This window comes from Eschrichtius robustus, chromosome 7 (genome assembly GCF_028021215.1).
Source record: "Eschrichtius robustus isolate mEscRob2 chromosome 7, mEscRob2.pri, whole genome shotgun sequence".
Lineage (NCBI taxonomy): Eukaryota > Metazoa > Chordata > Mammalia > Artiodactyla > Eschrichtiidae > Eschrichtius > Eschrichtius robustus.
The window spans coordinates 104,946,343-104,969,421 of NC_090830.1; the positions used below are offsets into that span (position 1 = coordinate 104,946,343).

Here is a 23,079-nt window from a genome sequence, read left to right on the forward strand (position 1 = left end):
TTGCGGCATGGCTGATCTGGCTGGGGCTAGAGTGAGCAGCTCTGCATCAGAATGCTGCAGCTGGATGGGAAAATAAGCTTCTCCCTGCAGTTTTGTGGATCAGTCGGGATGACTCTGCTTCATGCATCTCTCATCCTCCTTGGACCAGCAAGCTAGCCAGGGCATGTTTTTCTCAGGCGATGGCAGAGGTGCAAGAGGGCAAAGAGAAATATGTGAGGCCTTACAAAGCCCAGGCTTGGAGCTCACATACTGTCACTTCAGCTCATATATCATTGGCCAGCAGAACTCATGGGCTAAGCCCAAAGTCCTGGGGCATGGAGGGACACTCGGTGAGGCACTGGCAAGGGTATGGATGCAGGGAAAAGTGAAAAGTGGATGCAATTTATGACATGTGCCTTGTGGTTACATGAATAGTACGTTTTGAGGAGAAAGAACTTCAACTTCTTTTTGGAGCATTATTAACAAATCTGATAAAAACTTTAAAAAAGTAGATTCATATGAAAGAATGTCACTACTCATCCCTTTATTTTTTATTTTCTTTGGCTGCGAGGCATGTGGGATGCAGGATCTTAGTTCCCCAACCAGGGATCAATCCCGTGCCCCCTGCAGTGGAAGCACGGAGTCCTAACCACTAGATCACCAGGGAAGTCCCTACTCATCCCTTAAATACCCACTTTCTTGTACTGGGCAAGAAAGCATGAGGTTAAACTCAGAATTGAGGCAGATCTAGTACAAATGGTAATGGGAAATATGTACCCATTTAATTTTTTAGGCCTGCTTGGGGCTGGCTGTCGGCCACATTTTTCCTTGATATTTTAGGCCTCTAGTTCTTGCAAACTTTCTTCCTCTCAGTGGCAACCAGGCCCCTTAACGTCCTGGCACCTCCATGCTTTCACCCTCCCCGTCAAAATCTATCCTGCAGAAAGGGTCTAGCAAACTCACTCACAGTAAGGCATAAATGACTGATAAGGATAAAAACTTACTTCCAGGAGCATTTGTATTTGAACAGGAGACAAAAAAAGGAATGGCTCTATAATGGTGGAACTTCACACAGCAGTGAGTAGTGTGGAGAAGTGAAACAGATGGGGAACCAAGGTGCTTGCCCAGTGACCTCAAAATTATATCCTATAGGATTGTTATGTTTTTCTCTGATTGTTACATATTTTAGGGTTGTGGGCAAGGGTATAGTTGCAGCAGTAACTAGGAGCATAGCTTTAATGGTGTACTTAGCATAAATAACATTAAAATATGTGCCCTAACAAGTCGATTGTACTTAATAACTTTTTATAGTATAATTCTTCTAATTCCTACCAAAGTTTGCAGTTACTGTCTTTGAGAAACAAGTAAATAAATACAGCAGGCATCAGGCAGGAACTTTCTGAACTGTGTCAAGGTTAATAATAAATAAAATGTTATAAGTAGAGACAGGACAGCAACAGCTGTGCAACATTCTTGGAAGCAAGGATTTTGATAGCATGAAGTCAGACAGTGAGCTCAGTTTTTGCTGCTACTCTGGGTGAACACAGAACCCTTGTCATAATTATAAGGAAAAGTGCATTTCTCTTATAAATTACAACTGTTTTGCACTTAAAATCTGATGTCTGCGGCTGGAAAATCAGGAGCAATGTTGGTGGAAGACCCAGATCAAACCTATGAGAATGTCCTGGCTGAGATTCAGTCTTTTGAGCTGCCCATTGAAGCTACTCTAAGGTAGGGCTCCTTTATATTTTGTTGTTTCTTCTTTAGTGGTGATAAGGTAGTCTTATTCACTTCTTTTTATACTTTTCTCTAAAACAGAATAAAAAATAATTTTTGAAAAATGGTTACAACTCTGTACATACCTAACCTCAAAATTTTATCCTTAGAGGAATGACAGTAAATAAATAATCCACTGTTTTTTGCATTGTATTTGTTTTATGATTCATTACCACAAGGTTAAAAAATAGAAATGACTTTCAAGTGATCAAAAAGGACCTCATGCCAACTCCAAATAGATTGAAACTCATTTATATTTGAGTGGATGTGAGTTGTAGGAAAAAAACGTAGAATGCTTACTTGTATTGTTGCTTCTCTTGGGTATATGGTGACCTTTCGGATATGTATTTTTTATTTCTATATAAGATTTAAAAATAGCTTCTTTGGTAAGATGGGGATTAATTTGCATAGTTCAAGGACAGGATTAAAATGAAAGACCATGTATCTCTGTGTTAAACAGGCAGTTTTAAAAATTTAATTCTTTTTGACTGTCTGCTTGTACCTGACACTTATCAGTGTGGGAACAGGATGGCAATCACTGAATGTGACAGTGACAGACAATAAATATTTGTTGACTAATATTTGTAGATTAAGTGAAAGGATTTTTTTTTTTTTTTTTGGCTGTTGTCTTTTCAGTCTCAGAAAGATCCAGGACAAAATGTTTTGAAATCCTACAGTTTAAATCTGAATAAATTTCTCCCAAATGTTTAAATTTGATTTTGCATTAAATAAATTCTGAATCTTTTCAAAGGGCCTAGGGTAGTGTTGGGGGTATGGGAAGATATTGATATTTATTGGTTGATTCTTGGGCTATCAATATGTAGGTGCAGTTGAAAAATAATTACGACTCCATTATAACTGTTCCTTACACCTTAATTTTATCTGAGCATCATGAACATCCTTGAAGAAGGGCAGGTGATTTTTACCCTATTCAATAGGTAGAAGAAACCAAAGCTTTTCACTAACAGGAAACTTAGTAATTTTTTCCAAATGGAACATACTTTATACTGTACTAGCATCTTCTCAAACTTGTGCATCTGCCTGGTGGCTAGGTCAGAAGTCTAAAGGGAAACATGAGAGGGGGATAAAGGGAGCCTGGATGTGTGTTAATTACTGTGGCCTCTGCTGCTACTCCTGCTGTAGAGCCCTTGGTCTTCACCCCTGACCCTCTCTACTTCTCTCCTGGTCTCACAACCCTGGCCAACATCTACAGGTTTCATCCATCCTTGGAACTATCAGCTAGTCTTGCTCTGGTACTGGACCTGACTTCCTGCTTTGATTCTTGGATCTGTCCTACCCTCTGTTCTGAGGGCAAATATCCCCAGTCTTGTACCTGGTCTTCCTAAAGAAAAGAATTGGTTTAGATCTGGCAGTCACAGCACTCTCCCAGCATCACAAGAGTAGACACAGCACAAATATTTTCTCCAGGTGCTGCCTGTCATCACCACCAGTGGACCTGGAATGCCCACTGTTAGCTTTGTATTTAGGTTATTGAATAAGGTCTTTGAATAAGTAAGAGAGGTCTTTTCCAAAGGCTACTGCTAAAACACCTCAATGTTATTTTGGAAGGTAGACACAGAGCTCCTAACAAGCCATTGATTGGGACAATATTCACCAAAATTAGTTTTCCTAAACTGATGCTGTAATCATTGATTAGATGAAGACTTCTTAGGCTAGCATTTGACGCCTTTCTACACATCCCTGTGCGTGTCATTGATATTCCAGGGTCACCTATTCTGGTTCACTGCTCTTATGGAACATAATCAGCTCATGTGGCCAAATATGAGGGTTGGAAAATAAAGACAGGACTTCCATTTTGGCCAAACTGGAGTGTTTACTGTTTGATAACATGCCCTGAGATTTTCTTCCTTCTCGTGCTCATGGTTCCTTTCCTTTATTATCCTTCACTCTTATTTCTGCCTGCCAAAATCCAGGCCATCTTGCAAGGCACAGCTCAAATGTTCTGATCCATCAACCACAGGTGAGCGTTTCGTCCTTTGAAGCCCCAAAGAATCCAGGGCATTTATTCTGACTCACTTGGATACGTGTGTGTGTGTGTGTATTTTATACTATAACCATTCTCAGGCTAAAGACTCCTGAGGACACAACCTGTGTCTTACTTATATCTTAGCATCCTCTGCAGAAGCTTCTACTATGCCTGGCACACAGTAGCTAGATAAGTATTTGTTGAACTAATTTGTATCAGCTTCTGAGCTAATGATGACCTTGTGAGGCAAAATAAAGAAGGTAGTCCAGAGAGAAAGTCATCATTTCAGGGAAGAAGAGAAGGCTAAAGTATTTGAATAGTTACAAGTTCTAAAGGCAGAGAGGGTGGAAAAGAAGTTTGGCTGGAGGGAGATTGGCCCAAGGGCTGGAATGGACAGTGAGGGGAGGGTTAGGACATTGAGAGGATGGGGCTGGGAATACAGGGGAGAAACATTCTCCGGGAAAGCCCTGCACCTGGGAATTGAGGTAGAGAAAATATCCAAGAATTCTCCTAGTTGTTCTTCCCTGTCACAGAAGAAAGGCATTACTTCTACAGCCGTTTTCTGTTGTAAAATCCTAAACTGTTAGCTTCCTCTCCCCGCCCACCTTGTTTTTGAGGTGCCCTGCTCAAGGTCAGTGTTCAGATCAGGTTCAGGTGGGGTTTGTTTCTCTAGCAAGGTGAGCTCAGAGAGCTCAGGAACTCAAAACCCAGAGATGATTTCTGCTAGTATCATTTAAGGATGGCTCAACAGCCCTTCTTTAACAGGATGTGCAAGGCTTCCTGGCACACTTAGCCCCACCATCATCTGAGAGAATGGGTCTCCTCCACCTAGGAGTCGTGGCGGGGTTGCTGAGACCGGGACTCATGTTGTCTGGTACTGTCGATGGCCATAGTCTCGTTCACCTGCCCGGGATGCCTTCCGCCTACCTCCTGACTTCATACAAGGCTGCTCCCATCCTGTCTCCTGCCTGACTCTCCCAGTGGGCCCCTTGAGTCAACTCCTTTGGTCTTCTTTCTGTTTTGCTGGAAAAGTGGACAAGAATCAGATGATTCTGAGGTCCTGTGTTTGTTTTCATCTATGTGTGAAATGGGACCACTGCCCAAAGTATTAAGTTTAAAGGAGAGATGGTTTTAGGGGAGAGTTGAGACATTATGTTTTTTCCATGGTTTATTTGTGTTGCCAATGAAATACCCAATAAAGACATCTCAGGCAGCTCTAACAATTGAATTGGGGAATAAATTTCCAGGGTGGCAAATTGGAATTTGATGTTAGTCGTGCAGACAGTGACTGAATTTCAACGAAAAGGGAGAAATGTAAAGAAAGGCCTACCGCTAGTGCCTGTGTTGTCCTAGCATGGCTTTGCTTTGGGCGTTCAAAATCACCTGGCTGGCAGATGCTTGGTAGGCTAAAACTCATGAGCAGGTGGGGTCTGGAATTAGTTTTGCTACCCTAATCCTTTTGCCCTGGGCATCACTGTTTTTATCATGTTACCACCATATGGTAATTTCCACTAGATTTTCTCATTCTTATTATGTTTTCTGATTTTTACTCCAGTTCCTCCATTTGGCCTAGATATGCCCAACTCCTTGCCAGCTGCTGCCTCTAGGGGGCGTGCCTCTCCCTGGTAGGCTTACCGGCTGTCTGGAGCCATGCTTAAAGAAACTACAGGGACTTCCCTGGTGGTCCAGTGGTTAAGACTCCATGCGTCCACTGCAGGGGGCACAGGTTTGATCCCTGGTCAGGGAACTATGGTCCCACATGCCCCATGGTGCAGCCAACAAAAGAAAAGAAAAGAAAAGAAAAGAAACTACAACACTAGTACCTTAGTCAGCCTTATTCAGCATTACCAACTTCCTTGAACAAGGATAGTTAATAGCTTTCAACTAGTAGTATATCAATTCCAGTGCATTGGTAGTGGTTTTCTGAATCCTCATGTTGAGAGTGGTTCTGATAAAGTAGCAATGGTAGCTATGGTCTTAGGATAACACAGTAGAGCAGCATCTTTACATCACATCCACACTAGAACTTCCTGCTGCCAGGCCTCGCTCATTAGACCTGGCCCCCCATGGGTACCCTCTCACATCTGGGTATAGCCTGGGCTCATTATGCCTCTTAGGCTCCTGCAGGTGTGTTGTTAGCCTCTTAGAACAGGTCTTGAAATCATAACATGTCTGAACCAATTTGAATTCAGAAATTACAGTGTGTCTCATTGCTAGAGCTGAGACTGAGATAAAGAGATTGAAGGGCAGTGCAGTGTTCGTGGGAGGAAGAAAAAGAGGACATATCCAAAGAAAGCCCTGCCGAGGGCTGGGAAAAATAGGAGGAAAAGGGAATTGTACATGATGACGTACCAGAAGAAATTTTTGTAATTGTTTTATGATAACATAATTGTTTTACACTTGTACTCACAGGCTCTCTCGGGCTCTTTTCCAAAAGCTGACCATGAAGTTTTAACAGTTTAAGAGCAAACAGGATATTATTATTTCTTTGACTTTAATGTTTTTAAGAATGAAGATAACATGCTTTTAGGAAAGAACAGAAAACATTAAAACAACAACAACAAAAAACAACCACCTAAACTGTAAACACAGTAAAATCTTAGAATGACATACTAAAAAATATAACTAGTTAAATTCAGCTGTAGACATTCTAGGATGCTCTTGCTGTTTTTATCTTCAGAAATGTTAAGATTTCTGTTAAATCTTATTTCATTACGTATGTTAAGATCAAAGCTCTAGCATTTATTAGTTATTTGATTTTGGCCGTAGTTTCTGAAACTATAAAATGGGAATTATAATAAAACCTATCTCAAATGTATTTGAAGTGCTTAGCACAATGCTGGCCTAGCACATTGTAAATGTTCAATATTTTAACTATTATTATTATTATGTCTAATTTACATCCGGGATATATATTCCAGCATAATATAGTATACACTTTAGAGTGTTGAAGTAAACAAGCACTCACAACATCTTGAAATTCTGAGCAGGGGGAAAATATTGAGTAATGTAAATTTTATTTTGGTTGCCTAATATTCAGGGGAGAGAGGTATCCCTTTTCAAAATCCTATTTACTAATCCTTATATTTGATGCTAATGTAATATCATGACCTCATTTAATCTCTGACGGGAGTGGTGTAGTGTGCAGCATGCTGTGGATATAAAATGGAATCCAGAGACACTGTTCAGGAATAACTGTGGGCCTAACTATGACTGAGGCCTGCCACGTCTGTAGCACCTCAGGAAAGCCTGGGGTCCCTGATGACAGTGGGCCGTGTAGTTGCCAAATTTTCACTGAACACTTAAATAATACCATTAGCTGCTTGATCTTCAGTGGAACACTAGAGAGAAGTTTAAGAAAACTTTTTTTTTATATTGAGAACTAAGTATTCCAAGCAGGGAGACAGTTCTGTTTATTTAGTGGTTAAATGAATGGGCTCTGGAGCCAGAAGGACATGTGCTCAAATTTTGCCTCTATACCACTTACTAATAGAACTATTGAAAGGTTTACATGAATTAGGCATTATGTGTATTTAACGTAGTGGCTCATACATAGCAAATGCTCATTCATTCAGTTAGTAAATATTTATGGAGAATCTCCAATGTGGCAGGCAGTGGTGGAGGATGGGCAATGGTCTTGTTGTTGATATAGCAAGATCAAGAGACCTGGAAACTCCCTGCTCACAGGGAGCTGGCATTTTAGTGAAGAGAGCTAAAAATAAATTAAAAAGCGGTAATAAGTGCTATGAAGAATAACAAATCAGGGTGAAGGATAGGGAGGTCCAGGGATCCTATTTGACAAAAGGGAGGTCCAGGGAGTAAATGTCAGCTATTATTATCTTTATTAACATTTCATTACATTACATTAGTTACATTTCTAAATCCTTTTTTGCCGAGAGAAGAAAAAAAAAAATAGGACGAGTGAGAAGAGAGGGAGAGAGAGCGAAAGGCAATAAAGAAAAGCTAAGTGGGGAAAGAGTGAGGAATAAAAAGCCAACAATGAGGAGGAAAGAAAGAGGAAAGAGAAGAGAAAATGGTGTCATGAGCTGGCGCTGGGGTGCTGTGGGGAGAGGAAGGAGGTAATGGAATTCAGAGAAAATACTGTTGCTCTTTGATTGCTCAGTGGACTTTAAAATGTTTAGCTTTGGGATGAGCAATGTAATGGTGCTTTCAGGACATCGTTCCGAGGGCAGGACTAGTGATACAATTTACAGGACCAATGCAAAATGAAAATGCAGGCCTCCTTGTTCAAAAGATTATTAAGAATTACAAGATGGTGATGGCAGAGCATTAAGCCAAGAGCCAGTTCTTACGCCCCGCATGGATGAGCCAGCTCTGTCTGAGAGCTTAGCGCAGAACCTGGCACACAGCAGGCGTTCAATAAAAGCTGTTGTTGAATGAAGAGAACCTGGGGCTAATTACTTTTGAACTTCTTTGAGGACTGGCCCATATTTCAGAAAAACTGATTTTATTTGGCTTCAATTTCATATTTCCTTCTATTGTTCTCCCCTGTGGGATATGGAACAGATTCCTGGACACAGTTTTGCAGCAGGAATCCTCCCAGGCCTGGCTGGGCTTTGTTCACATTCTCTTGCACCTACAGACTATGGCCACCTGGGGTCACTGCACCAACAAGGTAGAAGCTGGAGGAAAGCAGCTGTCAAGACAGCCCCAAAGAGTGGCTAAAAGGCACAGGGGAAGGGTTAGTGGATAAGAGCCAATATATAAAGACTGCCTGTACTCTACATTTTGATAAAGTTCTGCAACTATATAACAAAGGCTCTTAAACTCTTTGAGAAACATCTGAATGATATTAGCAAAGTCTTGAGAGGATAAAGATCAGGAAGTCTGCTATAGGGTTCCTAGGAGTGAGAAAGGGAATCTTTCTGTAGAGCTGTACCCTACCTCATGAAACACGCTTTTACAACATTAAGCTTAACATGAGAAGTATTTGCATGTGGATTATTTATTTAACAAATAGTAACTGGGCTGGTAGTAAACTCTACAGACATTGTCCCATGCCTGGAAATGGAGACAGACTCGCTGATTGTTCGGCACCATGATGTGTGTGCCTCCAAGGACAATGAAGAGACCCTTGACTTAAAGCAAGATCCGGAGGGCTCACTAAAGTGGATCCAGAACCAAGGGTCTAACCGAAAGACAGGGCCCCTGATTCCCCAGCCACAACAGGAACAACTTTCAGGCAGTTTCCTCCCATCGAGCATTCAGGAAAAAAAATGAGGTTCAGGTTCAGAGAACTCTGATACAGAATTAGGCTATTTTGTTAATGGTTAGAAAAAAAGAACAATATTGTGTCTGGTTTTTATTTTTATTTTACCAAAGAGGAAGCTAAATTCCGGGCTTCCTGATTTAATAACAAATGTTGGATAATCCTCGTCTCCAATGCTCGTGCAACATTATACATATATTATCTCCTTTAATCTCCACACCACTTGGTGAGCTAGGGACTGTTATTGCTCCCAATTCACACTTGAAGAAACTGAGGCTTAGACAAGTTAAGTCACTCTACCGAGGCCCCACATCTAGTAAGAGATGAATTGGAATTTGAACCCAAACATTTAAATTCCAGACCAGGGCAGCTGCATTCTACAGCCTCCTTCTGAGGGAGGGGCTTTCCCAAGATTGTTTATTAGTCTGTAGACAAGTGGCTCAAAGTATAAGTCGTTAATGATTAAGATTTTATCTACAGGTTAAACCCTTACTTTGCTGGTTAGTTTCCTGCCAAGACACAGAAGGCTCTCTTGCTCTGACAGTCTCCTGCTCTGTCAGTCTTCCTGATATATCTTTTCCCTCCCGGAGTCCTGATGAGAGATTTCGGGTGGATCTCTGGAAGTCAATATCCACTGCCCCCAAAATAACTCAACATGCATGTGCTGTCTTCCAGTGTGCCCTACTACTCCCAGCCTCTTCAGACCAGATTGACTAAGTCATTTATTCCTTGGGTAAAACAACATCGGAACAGTCTTCTTACCTGATTTTTTTTTATTAACAGGAAAAACAGGAACAGCTGACTAGCTCCATCTTCTCCAACTCACTAGCTGTGTGGCTTTGGACAAGTGACCTAATCTCTCTAAGTCTCAGTTTCTTCAAATTAAATTGGAGATAGCAAAAGTATCCCACAGGGTGAAATTAGATTTTAGTAAAATTAGTACTAATTACCAAAAAAAATTATGAATTAAATTAGTAAAGATTAAATTAGATAACATAAAGGGCTTAGCAAATAGTGCTCAGTAAACAGCTATTATGGTTTTTATTTTGGCCTATAGCTGAAATTCTTCGTTTTGGAGCCTTTTAGAAATGTAGCACTAGGCCTTTTTTCACAAGAATGTGTTTGTTATATCTACGTCCATAATTAAAATTTACATAGTTAGCTAGTTAGGACATTTAGCTTTAAATTCTTAGCAAAAAACTTCAGGTACTAACGGAACTGTCAGAAGTCACAGAGGGAACCAGCAAGAGCTGTTTCAGAAGGAGAAGTGGTATATGGACTTCCTTCCATCTTGACTTGACTTGAGGGGAAGATACTGCCACTTAACGTTGAGGTAATCTCTATGGGCAGGTGTTGAAAGAGGCCAGGAGTGAGGACTATGTAAGCAGGGCTGGCTTCCCAGGGCAGGGGCATTTGGAGCTGGGTTTAGATAGATGGCATCAGGGTTGGAGAAGAGAAGGGGAAAAGGTCTGGGTAATGAACACTCCAGAAAGGAATGCCCCACAAGTCTGGGGCATTGCCAAATAAGAAGCTGCCTTGTGCCTTATGTCTCCTCACCTTGCTTTACTCTTCAGAACAATGAATTCTGGCCCTGCTCGTCGTCTGAGCTAAGATAGCCTGCCATTTCCTGCAGAGAGAACTGGCTTTCTGTTCTCTTTGTAGGACAGTAAAAATTTGTTCTCGGATCTTATGTTTTGGTTTCAGGTTCAGTTTTCAAAAGGCTTATTTTCCCCTCTTGAGAGCTGAACCTGCATTTCAGATGTGCTAACACCAGGTGGTGGTGCCTCAGCAATTGAGGACACAGTCTGCTAAGAAAAAAATTCAGTTTTTTACTACTCAGTAAAAAACAGTGGTATGAAGGGCCAAAACACTAGGGTCTAGGTACAGGTATTTGGCTCCATCCAAGGATAAAATTTTAAATAACCAGAGGAATGGATGAAGTTTATATCCTCTGACAAAAGTCCATAAATATCATTTCTTGCATTGAAGCTCCTGATAAAAGTGAACATCAGGGAATTTGAGGTAACGTTTTGTTTGTGCTGCAGATTTCTATTAAGGCAACTGAATACACAATATTATAAGATGTTGTATTTAATGTCAACATATAAAGAGCAAGTTTGAAGAAACTAACTTTTTACAATTTGATATTGTTTTAATACCTAATTGTTACCAATAATGGATTAATTAAACTCCTACCTAACTCAGACCTGTTTGGAATGCTCCTTTCTAACTCATCCTGAACTCTTTCCAATGGCTTCAGAACTTCAGCATTGTCTGGTTTGAAGACCCTCCAACTTTCTCTCAGCCGTGTGCAGGACTCTATGAGGAACTATAAGAAATTGCAAAATTAAAAAAAAAAAAGTCATCTCTGAACTTAAGGACCTTAACATGGTGTGAAAGTGCTGGTGGACTTGGGAAGAGATTTCTTTTTTTTTTTTCTGTATATTTTCACAGCTTGAGGAAGTGAGATTACCCAGAGAAGATCTGGATTCTCTTGTACCATCAAGACAGTGGAAACAGGCTTGTGATAGGGTTTCTTGGTAGAATAAGTATTTGGATGTAGCAGAGCTTCCTTAGTCTTCCGAGCCAGTGTGCACCGAGGTCAGCTGTGTTTCGGTTCCCTGGGGGTCAACTGTACAAAACAAACAAAATTCAAATTATAAAAAGGAACTAATCAAAACAAGTGCAAACTCTTAAAACAGTTGTTGGTGGAATGGATATATGTGCTAAATTAAATCTAGAGTCAGTGGAGAAGGTTGTGATCCATTAGGGAAATCTTTATGAAGGAGATAAATCTGAGTTTAAGTTTCCAAGGAGGGCAGAAATTTCACATTAATAGGAAGGAGGACATTTATATATGTTAGTAACGTTTATTGGGCCCTTACTAAGTGTGGCAGGCAGAATAATGGTTCCCCCACAATGTCCATGTCCTAATCCCTAGAATCTGCAAATATATTACCTCACATGACAAAAGGGATATTACAGATGTGGTTAATGTTAAGACCTTGAGATAGAAGATTATCCAGAATTACGGGGTTGTGTCAAACCTAATGCCATGGGTCCTTAAAAGCAGAGAATCTTTTCTGGCCTAGGTCAGAGTCAAAGGGAGATGTGACTACAGAAGAATGGTCAGAGAGATGCAATACTGCTGGCTTGAAAGACTGAGGAAGGGGGCCATGAGCCAAGGAATGTGGAAGGCCTCTAGAAGCTGAAATAGGTAAGGAAATGAATTCTCCCCTAGAGCCTCTGGAAAGAGCACAGTTGTGCTGACACCTTGATTTTAGCCCAGTGAGACCCGTATTAGACATCTAGCCTACAGAACTATAACATAATAAATTTCAGTTGTTTTAAGCTAAGTTTGTGATAATTTGTTCCAGCAATAATAGAAAGCTAACACAACATGGGACAGCAAAATGAGCTAGACAGTAGTATTATGGTCATTTACAGATGGGGAAACTGAATTATAAAGGAACTAGGTTCTTGCACAATGTCACCCAGCTGTGGAATGAAGGACCAGGGAATTAAATGGAAGACACCAGTCTTCAGAGTTCATGCTCTTAATTATTATGCAATATCATCTCCCAGGATTTTTGTGGGAGGAGTATGGAAGTAGTAAAAGCTTCTAGAAAAAGCTCACTGAAGGAGTGAGTTACACAGCTGTATAGTAAAGAGCTTGGTTGACTCAAAGGGACATTCAGAGCCCTGGATTAATGGAGACCAGAAAATATTTGTCCCTCAGGGCTAGGTATGTACTCTCTTCTTGATTAACCTTCTCAGTCGCTGCTTTGACCATGACAAACTGGTTTACTCAGCGTCCCACAAACACTTCACTAAACAGAACTCTTCTACACTAGTACCTTTGCCCAAGCCACCTGCCTTTCCCATCTCGCTGATGCCCACTGCTCTCAAGAGCTCCCACGCCTTATCCCAAACACAGCAACTTGGGGGCACTTGGGTTCAAGGACTTTGGCATGAAATCACACATTGCACTTTTATCTTTGCCATGAGGTGTCATAATTTTACGTCATTTACTTTTTCTGTCGCTTATAATTTATTTCCAAGTTGACTGGCCTCTGTGGGCTTCGCGTGGGCAGGGACAGGAATCCACTCAGAGCAGTCGCCAGCTGGGATCTTCCTGGCTCATTCCTAAAATAAATCTTACTCCCACACACCATTTTGTTTTTCTTGAGTACACGTTTTCCTTAGAGTCTCTGACTCTCCACCACCCAGAGTACATCAGGCCTCCCTGTTAAACGTTCCCGTAGCTTTTATTACAGATTGTCGACCTCCCTCATTACTAAAGTATCCCCAGCGCGTAGCAGAGGGTCGGGCACACAGAATACAGGGATCTATGTTAAAGCCCAGCCAGTTAATAGCAACTAGGGACAAGTGCCGAGCGCGAGCTGGAGGTGACGCGTCTCCACTCCCCGCCGCCCCCGGCAGTACCTTGGCCTCCCGCAGGTGTGGAGACCCGACACCCGGTCGCGGGCCCGCGCGCTGCCTCCCACGCCACCCGCGCGCCCCTGCGCTGCCCGCCCCGCCCCTTTCCCCGCCCCCTCGCGCTCGCGCCACAGGCCGCTCGCCCCCGCGGTTCTCGCGGCGCCGCGCCTCGCTGACTCCTCAGCTTCCAGCCAAGATGGCGGAGAGCGGCGAAGGTCTGGGTACCGTTCCGGAGCACGAGCGGATCTTGCAGGAGATCCAGAGCACCGACACCGCCTGCGTGGGGCCCACCCTCCGGTAAAGCTCTCATCCTCCCGGGATCTCGGGCTGCCCCCTCCGGCCGCTCGTCGGGAGCCGGGCGGGTCGTCCGCCGCCGGTCGCGCGCGGAGCGGCCAGACAGGTGGTGCGCGAGGGGGCGGGCGGGTGGGGGAGCTTCAGGGCGGCGGGCCGGGACCTGAGCCGGGACCGGGGCGGGGCGGCACGGGAGGCTGCACCTGTCGGCGCGGCCCGCCTCAGCCACGGGAGCTGTCACCGCGCAGCTGGAGGGTGTGGCTGCCAAGGCGCCTCTGACCCCGGGAGCCGCGGCGCCGCCCCGCCTTCGCCGTCCAGTCCCGGCCCTGGCCTGGGGTCTCGAGGACGCGCCTGGGGCTTCCGGGCTCTCGGATCGTGCGGGGGCCGAGGGCGGCTTGGCTGCGGCGTGACCGAGGTACCGACGCTCGCGCAGGTGGAAACCCTGGCGAGCTGGGCTGCCGAGGGCGTGGGCGAATTGAAATTGAGCGGGAGACGCCGGCACCATTATCTCCCCTCCCGCGCGGCCAGAGTGGGCGAGGAGGGAGCGTGGGCTGGAGGGGAGGAGCTGACGCTCGGGAACGCGCTGATGTGACCGTGCGCTCGCTCGGCAAGCCTGGGGAGCTTTTACTTATTTACGAACGTTTCATTAATTTTGCATGCATTTCCCAGTTTATTTTAAAAAGAATCTCCACCCTTTAAAAATAGTACAAGAACAATGAATATTCCAGACTGAATACCTGCTGCCCTAATAGAATATTAGCCGGGTACTGTAGTGATCCATTAGAGTGTTAGGCACTTTCTTCAAGGATGAGTGCCTTTTAAACATAAGGTTTCATTTTTCGCTGTGATGATAATGAAATTATTATTCACTTAGGGAACTTGGGACTCATTGGGCTTTAATCATTATTATTTCTTCAGGATGCATTCCTAGAAATGGAGCGCTGTATATTTTGTGGACTGAGGACGTAGTATAAAGTGAAGCCAGTTCAAGTTATGATGTAAATCCACCTTGCTCTGAGAATCCGGAGACCTGGGTTCTTGGTGTACCCTAGTCTAACCACTGATGAAGTGTGCGGTCATGGGCAAAAATCATTTAACTTCTCTGAACCTTGATTCTTTATTTGTAGACAGGGGAGGGGTAGGTATTTAGATGCCCAGAAAGCCCAGTACCTTAGGGACCTTGCCTATTTGTTTACTGCTGTATGCCTAACACGAAGCATGTGGTGGCATCTGATATATTTTTGTCAAATGAAGTTCCATTTATGATATGATAAGAATAATTAGTGCATTTTCTTAATTTTTCAATGTAATTCTTTTCATAAAACTCTGCATTTGGTAATGAAAGTAGAAATCATAGCCTAAAAGGAGGCTTTGTTTTCCTCACTGCGTGGTGAAACTGAAAGAGTACAGTATGTGGTATAATTATCAGAACAGTCCATTTTTGAAAATAGTATTGGTTATGAAGGAGATGCTTCTTCTTGAGAAAATGTGCTAGGCAGTATCCTTGATAGCAGATGAAATTGACTTAGAAGAAAAATTTGAAATACAGTTGGCTCTTGAACAATATGGATTTAAACTGTCGATCCACTTACACCTGGAATTTTTAAAATAGCAAATACCGTGGTACTACACGATCCGCAGTTGGTTGAATCCGAGGATGTGGAACCCGGGATATGGAGGAAACCAGTGTATGGACAGCTGACTATAAGTTATATGTGGATTTTTCACTGCATGAAGGGTCCGAGGCCCTAACCCCCTCACTGTTCAACAGTCAACTGTATATTGAGAGATTTTTGTGACACAAATAGAATATACGTATTCATGGTGTTATCATTCTGTTCTATTTTGCTGGACATTTTTGTAATCTGCTCACTTTGTTGAAACCCACACTCTTTTCTTCAGTGAACTACGTTGACTCATACTTATCCTATATATACACTTGTCATCTCTCATTTATAAGCAGACTCTTTGCACACACATGTAGAAGGCACTATTAGTGGTCCTTTCTCTTGAACAGTTTAAGCTACTGTTATCTTTTCCCAAGGTTTCACTGAGTGAAATGCTAATACTAAATTTTAAAAAAACTTTCATTATGGGAAAATTTAAGTGTTTTAAAAAGGAGAAAAGTCTAATGGACCACATGAATTTATCATCTAGCTTCAATTCAACCCCTGGCCAGTCTCATTTGATCTCTTGCCATTTCCACTCTTCCTCACCCTGGATTATTTTGAAGCAAATCCCAGACAGCAGTTCATCCACAAATATTTCAGCATTAAGATTAATTTTTGTTGTTATTTCTCAATTAAGTTTTAGCTGGCATGTAGGCTTATGTTGTTATAGTTATTATTAATATTATTTTTCTTAGTGGCAGACTTTTTTTCAGCCTGACCTTTTCCTGACTCACTTTTTATCAGATCAGTCTTCCTAGAGGAAGCCAGATGATTAAATGAGAAGCATATTATACACTTTTCACAGGGCCTGGCATATGATGTGGTTCTTTGGCCACAATGGAATTAAATTAGAAGTCAGTAGTAGAAAAGTATCTGGAAAATTCCCAAATATTTGAACACTGAAAAACGCACATCTAGATAACCCATGGATGAAAGAAGAAATGGAAAGAGAAATTAGAAAGTATTTTGAACGAATAAAATGAAAACACTACATATCAAAATTTGTGGGATACAGCTAAATCTATACTTAGAGAGAAATACAACACTAAACACCTCTACGGGAAAAGAATGGTTTAAAATAATGGCCTCATCTTCTAAGTTAAGAAACTAGAAAAAGAAGAGCAAATGAAATCCAAAAGGGCCAAAGAAAGAAGATGATAATGATCAGAGTGGACATCAGTGAAATAAGAAATAGAAAAACAGTTGAGAAAATCAGTGAAACTGAAACCTGGTTCTTTGAGATCAGTAGAATTGATAAACTTCTAGGGGAAAAAAGGGAGCAGATACCAGTGATCAATTCTCAACTCACTTTGAGGTCAACATTAACCTGATACCAAAACTAAACAAAGACATTTCTAGAAAAGGAAACTATACACCAGTATTATTAATACACACACTAGAACACTTTAAACAGAATTTTAGCAAATTAAATCCACAATACATAAAAATAATAAATGGGATTCATTTCAAGAATGCATGCTGGTTAACACTTGAAAAACCAACTGATGTAATTCATATTAAACTAAAAAAAATTATATGATCATCTTAATAGATGCAGAGAAAGCATTGACAAATCTAACATTCATTCCTGATAAAAACCCTCAGAAACTAGGAATGGAAATTCCTCAGCCTGAAAAAAGGCATCTAGGGGCTTCCTTGGTGGCGCAGTGGTTGAGAATCTGCCTGCTAATGCAGGGGACACGGGTTTGAGCACTGGTCTGGGAAGATCCCACATGCTGCGGAGCAACTAGGCCCGTGAGCCACAACTACTGAGCCTGCGCGTCTGGAGCCTGTGCTCCGCAACAAGAGAGGCCACGGTAGTGAGAGGCCCGCGCACCGCGATGAAGAGTGGCCTCCGCTTGCCGCAACTAGAGAAAGCCCTCACACAGAAACGAAGACCCAACATAGCAATCAATCAATCAATCAATCAATAAATCTTAAAAAAATTTAAAAAAGGCATCTATGAAAAACCTGTAGCTAACATTAAACTTAATGGTGAGAGACTGAATGCTTTTCTCCTAAAATCAGGAATAAAGCAAGGATGTTCATTCTCACAACTTCTATTCAACACTGTACTAGAGGTCCTAGCCAGTATAATAAGATAAGAAAAAAAATCTTGATTGGAAAATCATCTTTATTTGCAGACAATGTAATTATCTATAGAGAAAATCCTATGGAATACATAGAAAAGCTACTAGAACTGTTAAGTGGGTTTAGCAAGGATATAGGACACCAAATCAGTATGCAAAAATCAATTGTATTTCTATGTGCTAGCAATGAACAATCAAAAATTGAAATAAAAAATAGCATCAAAAATATGAAATTCATAGGGATAAATATGGCAAACAATGTGAAAGATTTTTACCTGAAAACTATAAAACATTGCTAATAGAAACTAAAGAGGACCTAAATAAATGCACACATATGCTGTATCCATGAATCAGAAGATTCAATAATGTTAAGATGTCATTTCCCCCAAACTGGTGTTTAGATTTAAGGCAATCCCAATAAAAATCCAGCAGTTTTTTTTTGGTAGAAATTGACAAACTGATTCTAAAGTTCATATGGAAATGCAAAAGACCTAGAATAGCCAAACTAACTTAGAAAAAGATGAAAAGTTGGAGAACTTACATTACCTGGTTTTAAGATTTATTGTAAAGCTACAGTAATCAAGACAGTGTGGTACTAGCATCAAGCTAGACAAATAGATCAGTGAAACTGAGAAGACTCCATAAATAGGTTTACACATATGGTCAGTTAATTTTTGGCAAAGATGTAAAGGCAATTCATTGGAAAAGATAGTCTTTTTAAATAACAGTAGTGGAATGTCAGATATCTATATGCAAGATAGTGAACTTTTAAATGTATTTTGCATCATATTTAAAAATTAACTCAAAATGGATCGTAAACCTAAACGTTAAATGTGAAAGTATAAAACTCCTAAAAACTACAGGAGAAAATTTTTGTGACTTTGGGTTAGGCAAAGATTTCTTAGATACTATTACAAAAGCATAATACATAAAAGAAAAAATTGATAAATTGGACTTTATCAAAATTGAGAACATCTGGTCTTCAAACACACTGTTAATGAAAAGACAGGCCACAGACACGGAGAAAATATTTGCAACTCACATCTCTGATAAAAAAAAAAAAATTGCATCCAGAATGTATAAAAGAAGTCTTTGAGACTGACTGATAAGAAAGCAACCAATTCATTTAAAAAATGGGTAAATCCAAATGTAAAATAGATAGCTAGTGGGAAGCAGCCACATAACACAGGGAGATCAGCTCAGTGCTTTGTGACCACCTAGAGTGGTGAGATAGGGAGGGTGGGAGGGAGATGCAAGAGGGAGGAGATATGGGGATATATGTACATGTTTAGCTGATTCACTTTGTTATAAAGCAGAAACTAACACACCATTGTAAAGTAATTATACTCCAATAAAGATGTTAAAAAGAATGGGTAAATGATTTGAATGGATACTTCACGAAAGAAGGTTAACATCATTAGTTATTAGAAAAATGCAAATGAAAACTACGGGGTAAACCACCACACTATTGGCATGTCTAAATAAAAGACTGACCATACCATGTATTGGTGAAGTTGTAGAACAACTGGCACTCTCATATATTGCTCTGGGAATTTCATAGATGCTGTTTTTCAGGTTGAGGAAGTTCCCTTCTAGTCCTAGTTTGTTGAGTGTTTTTATTATGAAGGAACATTGAATTTTTCAGTTGCTTTTTCTGCATCTGTTGAGATGATCATGTGGATTTTGTCCCTTATTGTATCAAAATGGTGTTTTACATTAATTAATTTTCAAATGTAAACCAACCTGGGGTTTGCAGAATAAATCCCACTTGGTCATAGTGTATAATCATTTTTATATGTTGCTGGATTCCATTTGTTAGTATTTTGTATAGGATTTTTGCATGTATATTCACAAGAGATATTGGTCTTTTATTTTCTGGTGATGTCTTTGGTTTTGGTATGAGAATAATACCTCATAGAATGAGTTGGTTAGTGTTCCTCAATTGAGATGAATGTGTTTTTATTTCTCTCTTTGTTTTATTTTTGTGGTGTATCACATTTATATATATTTTTTTAATGTTGAATAACTCTTAGATTCCTGGGATAAATTCCATTTGGTCATTGTGTATAATTCTTTTAACACGTTGGATTCAGTTTGCTAATATTTTACTGAGTGTTTTTACATATATATTCATAGGGGATATTGGTGTGTAGTTTTCTTTTTTATGATGTCTTTATCTGGATTTGGTATCAGAGTAATGCTGGCCTTATAGAATGAATTAGGGAGTGTCCCTACTCTTCCGCTTTTTGGAAGAGTTTGTGAAGGAATAGTGTTAATTTTTCTTTAAATAGATGGTAGAATTTGTCACCAAAGCTTTTCTTTCTTGGAAGGTTTTTGATTATTGACTCAATCTCTTGTTATAGGTTTCTGATTTTCTATTCTTATTGCACCAGTTTCGGTAGTTTGTGGTGTTCTAGAAATTTGTCCATTACTTCTAGGTTATCAGGTTGTTGGTATAAAATTGTTCATAGCATTCCTTTGTAACCTTGTTTATTTCTGTACGATTGGTAATACTGACTTTTATTATCGATTTTTAGTAATTTGAGTCTTTTTTTTTCTTGGTCAATTTGGCTAAATGTTTGTCAATTTATTGATCTTTTCAAAGAACCATCTTTTGGCTTCATTGATATTTCTCTATTGTTTTCCTATCATCTATTTCCTTTGCAGCTAATCTTTATTTCTTTTCTTTGCTTGTTTTAGGTTAATTTGGTCTCCTTTTTATTAGTGTTTTGGGAGGAAGGGTAGGCTATTGATTTGAGATCTTATTTTTAAATATAGGTTTTTGCAGCTATAAATAATCCTCTAAGTACTGCTTTAGCATCATCCCGTAAGTTTTGGTATTGTGTGTTTTCATTTTCATTCATCTCAAAGTATTTTTAAAATTTCCTTTGTGATTTCTTCTTTGAGTCATTGGTTATTTAGACGTATGTTGTTTTTTTTTGTTTTTGTTTTTCAAATTATTTATTTATTTATTTACTTTAGCTGTGTTGGGTCTTCGTTTCTGTGTGAGGGCTTTCTCTAGTTGCGGCAAGCGGGGGCCACTCTTCATCGTGGTGCGTGGGCCTCTCACTACCGTGGCCTCTCTTGTTGCAGAGAACAGGCTCCAGACACGCAGGCTCAGTAATTGTGGCTCACGGGCCTAGTTGCTCCGCGGCATGTGGGATCTTCCCGGACCAGGGCTCGAACCCATGTCCCCTGCATTGGTAGGCAGATTCTCAACCACTGCGCCACCACGGAAGCCCTGTATGTTGTTTAATTTCTATGTATTTGTGAATTTCTCAAATGTCCTTCCATGGTTAATTTCTAATTTCATTGCATTTGGTCAGAGATCATACTTTGTATGACTTCAGTCCTTTTAATTCATTGAGGCTTGTTTTATGGCCTCACATGTGGTTTATCCTGGAGAATGTTCCATGTGCAATTGAGAAGAATATGTATCCTGATGTTGGGTGGAAGATTCTATAGATGTCTGTTAGATCTCATTAGATAATAGTTGTTCAAAGTCTTCTACTTCCTTTTTGATATAATGCTTAGTTCTGTCCATTATTGGGTATTGGATAGTTTTTGCTTCATATGTTTTGGGCTCTGTTGTTAGGTGTATAAATGTGTATACTTGTTACATATTCTTGATTGATTGACTCTTTTTCTGTCCTTTTACTTTCAACCTATTTTTATCCTTGAATCTAAAGTGTGATGGATCTTGTTTTTTATCCAGTTTGATAATCTCTGACTTTTGACTGGATTGGTTTTTTTTGGTTTTTTTTGTTTTTTTAAATTTTATTATTTATTTATTTAATTTTTGGCTGTGTTGGGTCTTCGTTTCTGTGCAAGGGCTTTCTCCAGTTGCAGCAAGTGGGGGCCGCTCTTCATCGCGGTGTGCGGGCCTCTCACTATCGCGGCCTCTCTTGCTGTGGAGCACAGGCTCCAGACGCGCAGGCTCAGCAGTCGTGGCTCACGGGCCCAGTTGCTCCGCGGCATGCGGGATCCTCCCAGACCAGGGCTCGAACCCGTGTCCCCTGCATTGGCAGGCAGATTCTCAACCACTGTGCCACCAGGGAAGCCCGACTGGATTGTTTAATCCATTCATATTGAATGTTAATATTTATATAGTTGGATTTATAGCTGTCATTTTACTTTTTGTTTTCTGTGTGTCTCATTTCTTTTTGCTCCTCTGTCCCCCCCCGCCTTTTTTTTACTATTTTTTGTTAAGTGAATATTTTCTAGTGTAACATTTTAATTACTTTAGTGATTTTTTTCCAGTATTTAAAAAATTTATTTCTTAGTGGTTGCTCTCAGAATCAGCTTCAGATTAATTCTAAATTAATTCCAGTGAAATACAGAAACATTACTTCTATATAGCTCTGTTTCCTCTTTCCCTTTTTTGTGCTATTATTGTTATATCTTACATCTATATATATTACAAATACAACAATATGGTGTTACATTTGTTGCTATATATAACTTTTTATTTTTCAAAGAAGCTGAGAAAGAGAGCAAGTATATTTATAGAGTTTGTTACATTAGCCTTATTTACCATTTCGAATCCTCTTTATTTGTTGCTGAGTTTTTAGTTGTGTCATTTTCTTATTCCATTACAGCTTTGTTCCCACATACTTAATTTGTGCTGTTATTTTCAAATATGTTTCTATATGTTATCAATACAATTATGTACATATTGTCCTTTGCAATTGCTTTTTAAATTAGTTAAGAGAAAAAAGATGCATTTATACTGTCTTTTAGAGTTACATAGTTACCTTTGCTGGTGTTCTTGTGTGTGTGTGTGCGTGTGTTCATATTGCCATCTGGGTTCACTCTTTTAATTATGAAGAACTTCTCTTAGTATTTCTTGTAAGGCTGGTCTGCTGGTAACTAATTCCCACAGTCTTCGTTTATCTGCAAGTGTCTTTATTTCGCCTTCATTATTTGAAAGATAATTTTTTTGGTTATAAGATTCTTAGTTGACAGTTTTTTCTTTTAACACTTAGAATATATTATCCCACTGCCTTTTGGCCTCCATTTCTTCTGTTGATAAGTCAGCTGTTAATCTCAGTGGGATTCCCTTATATGTGGTTTTTTCCCCCTTGTTTTCAAGATTTTCCCTTTGTCTTTCATTATTTTTACTGTGATGTGTCTGGGTGTGGAGTTCTTTGTGTTTATCCTTCTTGTAGTTTGTTGATCATCTTAGATGTTTAGCTTAATGTTTTTCATCAAATTTGGGAAATTTCAGCCATTATTTCTTCAAATATTCTTTCTGCTCCATTTTCTTCTTTACTTTGGTACTCGCATCATGTGTATGTTGGTGTGCTTAAAGCTGTTCACATTTCTCTGAAGCTCTGCATTTTCGTCATTCTTTTTTCTCTCTGTTTGGATTACATATTCTGTATTAGTCTATGTTTAAGTAGTCTTTCTTCTGCTAATTTATGTCTACTGTTGAGATTTTCTAATGAGTGTTTATTTTCTGTTGTTGACTTTTCAACTCTAGGATTTTAACTTGGTTCTTTTTTATGATTTCTGTTTCTTTGTCAATAGTCTCTTATTTTATTAGACATTGTCATCATACCTTCTTTCACCTCTTTAAGCATGTTTTGTTTTTAGTACTATGAACCTAGTACTTTG

The 23,079-nt window shown here is 40.1% G+C and overlaps 1 protein-coding gene across 4 annotated transcripts in view; it reads left to right on the forward strand.

Annotated features, from left to right (window-relative positions):
- Nucleotides 1–1,624: 1,624 nt before the first annotated feature.
- The window catches only part of EXOC6 (exocyst complex component 6), a 207,209-nt gene continuing 185,754 nt past the window's right edge, over nucleotides 1,625–23,079 (forward strand). For 2 of the 4 annotated variants that reach the window (XM_068548217.1, XM_068548218.1), the window contains exon 1: nucleotides 13,598–13,709. In XM_068548217.1, the coding sequence (XP_068404318.1) occupies nucleotides 13,609–13,709 (101 nt within the window). In that variant the 5' untranslated portion in view covers nucleotides 13,598–13,608. Of the gene's footprint in view, nucleotides 1,711–13,597; nucleotides 13,710–14,047; nucleotides 14,119–23,079 lie in introns of those variants that run through there. The other 2 variants (XM_068548220.1, XM_068548219.1) reach the window with 2 other exon arrangements.